General features: G+C 58.2%; 1 protein-coding gene across 1 annotated transcript; it reads left to right on the forward strand.

Moving 5' to 3' along the window:
* Nucleotides 1–1768: 1768 nt before the first annotated feature.
* On the forward strand, nt 1769–2200 carry LOC128802952 (ETS domain-containing transcription factor ERF-like; the record flags this gene model as incomplete). The annotated part of the gene is made up of 2 exons (XM_053969513.1): nt 1769–1823; nt 1963–2200. Coding segments are annotated over exons 1-2 (293 nt in total), but the record flags the coding sequence as incomplete, so codon positions are not given.
* Nucleotides 2201–2412: the final 212 nt, after the last annotated feature.

Here is a 2412-nt window from a genome sequence, read left to right on the forward strand (position 1 = left end):
TAACACTGTCACAGTGATGACGCCACACCCGCTGACGTCACAACCCCATGACGTCACCCCCCGTCCCTTAGGGCTGGCGTTCCCCGAGTGGGCACAGGAAGGGACAGCAGTGGGGATGTCACACTGATGACATCACAGTGACGGCGTCACGCTGCAGTGACAGCGATGATGTCACACTGACTATGACATCACAGCAATGATGACGTCACAGCAATGATGACATCATCCCCCTTAGGGCTGGCGTTCCCCGAGTGGGCACGGGAGGGGACGGCAGTGACGATGTCACAGTGGTGATGTCACACTGATGACGTCGCAGTGACGATGTCACGCTGCAGTGACACTGTCATTGTCACGGTGATGATGTCACAGCGATGACGTCACAGCATTGATGACGTCACCGTCCCTCAGGACTGGCGGTTCCCCCGAGCGGGCACAGGAGGGAACAGCAGTGATGGCGTCACGCTGCAGTGACAGCGATGATGTCACACTGACAATGACATCACAGCAATGATGACATCATCCCCCCCTTAGGGCTGGCGTTCCCCGAGTGGGGCACGGGAGGGGACAGCAGTGACGATGTCACAGTGGTGATGTCACACTGATGATGTCGCAGTGACGATGTCATGCTGCAGTGACAGCGATGACGTCACACTGACTATGACGTCCACACCCCCATGACGTCATCCCCCCTCAGGGCTGGCGTTCCCCGAGTGGGCACGGGAGGGGACGGCAGTGGCGATGTCACAGTGGTGATGTCACAGTGAAGATGTCACACTGATGATGTCACAGTGACGGCGTCACGCTGCAGTGACACTGTCACAGTGATGACGCCCACACCGCTGACGTCACAAACCCCATGACGTCACCCCCGTCCCTTAGGGCTGGCGTTCCCCGAGTGGGCACGGGAGGGGACAGTGACAATGTCACAGTGGTGATGTCACACTGATGACGTCGCAGTGACGATGTCACGCTGCAGTGACACTGTCATTGTCACGGTGATGATGTCACAGCGATGACATCACAGCATTGATGACGTCACCTTCCCTCAGGGCTGGTGTTCCCCGAGTGGGCACGGGAGGGGACGGCAGTGACGGCGTCACGCTGCAGTGACAGCGATGATGTCACACTGACAATGACATCACAGCAATGATGACGTCACAGCAACGATGACATCATCCCCCCTGCAGGGCTGGCGTTTCCCAAGTGGGCACGGGAGGGGATGGCAGTGATGATGTCACACTGATGATGTCGCAGTGACGGCGTCACGCCGCAGTGACACCCGCCACAGCGATGACGTCACACTGACTATGACGTCACACCCCCATGACGTCATCCCCCCTCAGGGGTGGCGTTCCCCGAGTGGGCACGGGAGGGCACAGCAGTGACGGCGTCACGCTGCAGTGACAGCGATGATGTCACACTGACAATGACATCACAGCAATGATGACATCATCCCCCCTTAGGGCTGGCGTTCCCCGAGTGGGGCACGGGAGGGGGACGGCAGTGACGATGTCACACTGGTGATGTCACACTGGTGATGTCGCAGTGACGGTGTCACACCGCAGTGGCACTGCCACAGCGATGACGTGACACTGATTATGACGTCACGCCCCCATGACGTCATCCCCCCTCAGGGCTGGCGTTCCCCGAGTGGGCACGGGAGGGGACAGCAATGACGATGTCACACTGATGACATCACAATGATGATGTTGCAGTGATGATGTCACGCTGACAATGACATCACAGTACTGCTGACGTCACAGCAACGATGACGTCACCCCCCTTAGGGCTGGCGTTCCCGGAGTGGGCACCGGGAGGGGACGGTAGTGACGATGTCACAGTGGCGATGTCACACTGATGACGTCGCAGTGACGGCGTCACGCCGCAGTGACAGCGATGATGTCACACCTGCCGATGTCACAGCGATGACGTCACGCCCCCCATGACGTCACCCCGGTCCCGCAGGGCTGGCGTTCCCCGAGTGGGCGTACAAGGCGGAGTCGAGCCCCGGCTCGCGGCAGATCCAGCTGTGGCACTTCATCCTGGAGCTGCTGCGGCAGGAGCAGTACCGCGAGGTCATCGCCTGGCAGGGCGACTACGGCGAGTTCGTCATCAAGGACCCCGACGAGGTGGCGCGGCTCTGGGGCGTGCGCAAGTGCAAGCCCCACATGAACTACGACAAGCTCAGCCGCGCCCTCAGGTCACACACTACACAGTTTTCCACCTTTTATTCCCTTTTTCCCCCTTTTTTCCCCATTTTTTCCCATTAATTTTTGAGGGTTTTTTTCGCATTTTTCCTCGTTTTTTCCCCATTTTTTCCCCATTTTTTCCCCATTCTTTCCCATGAATTTTGGGTTCTTTCCCCATTTTTCCCCCTTGGAAATTGGGAATTTTGAGGTTTTTAGGTTCGTG

Source organism: Vidua macroura, unplaced genomic scaffold (genome assembly GCF_024509145.1).
Source record: "Vidua macroura isolate BioBank_ID:100142 unplaced genomic scaffold, ASM2450914v1 whyUn_scaffold_227, whole genome shotgun sequence".
Lineage (NCBI taxonomy): Eukaryota > Metazoa > Chordata > Aves > Passeriformes > Viduidae > Vidua > Vidua macroura.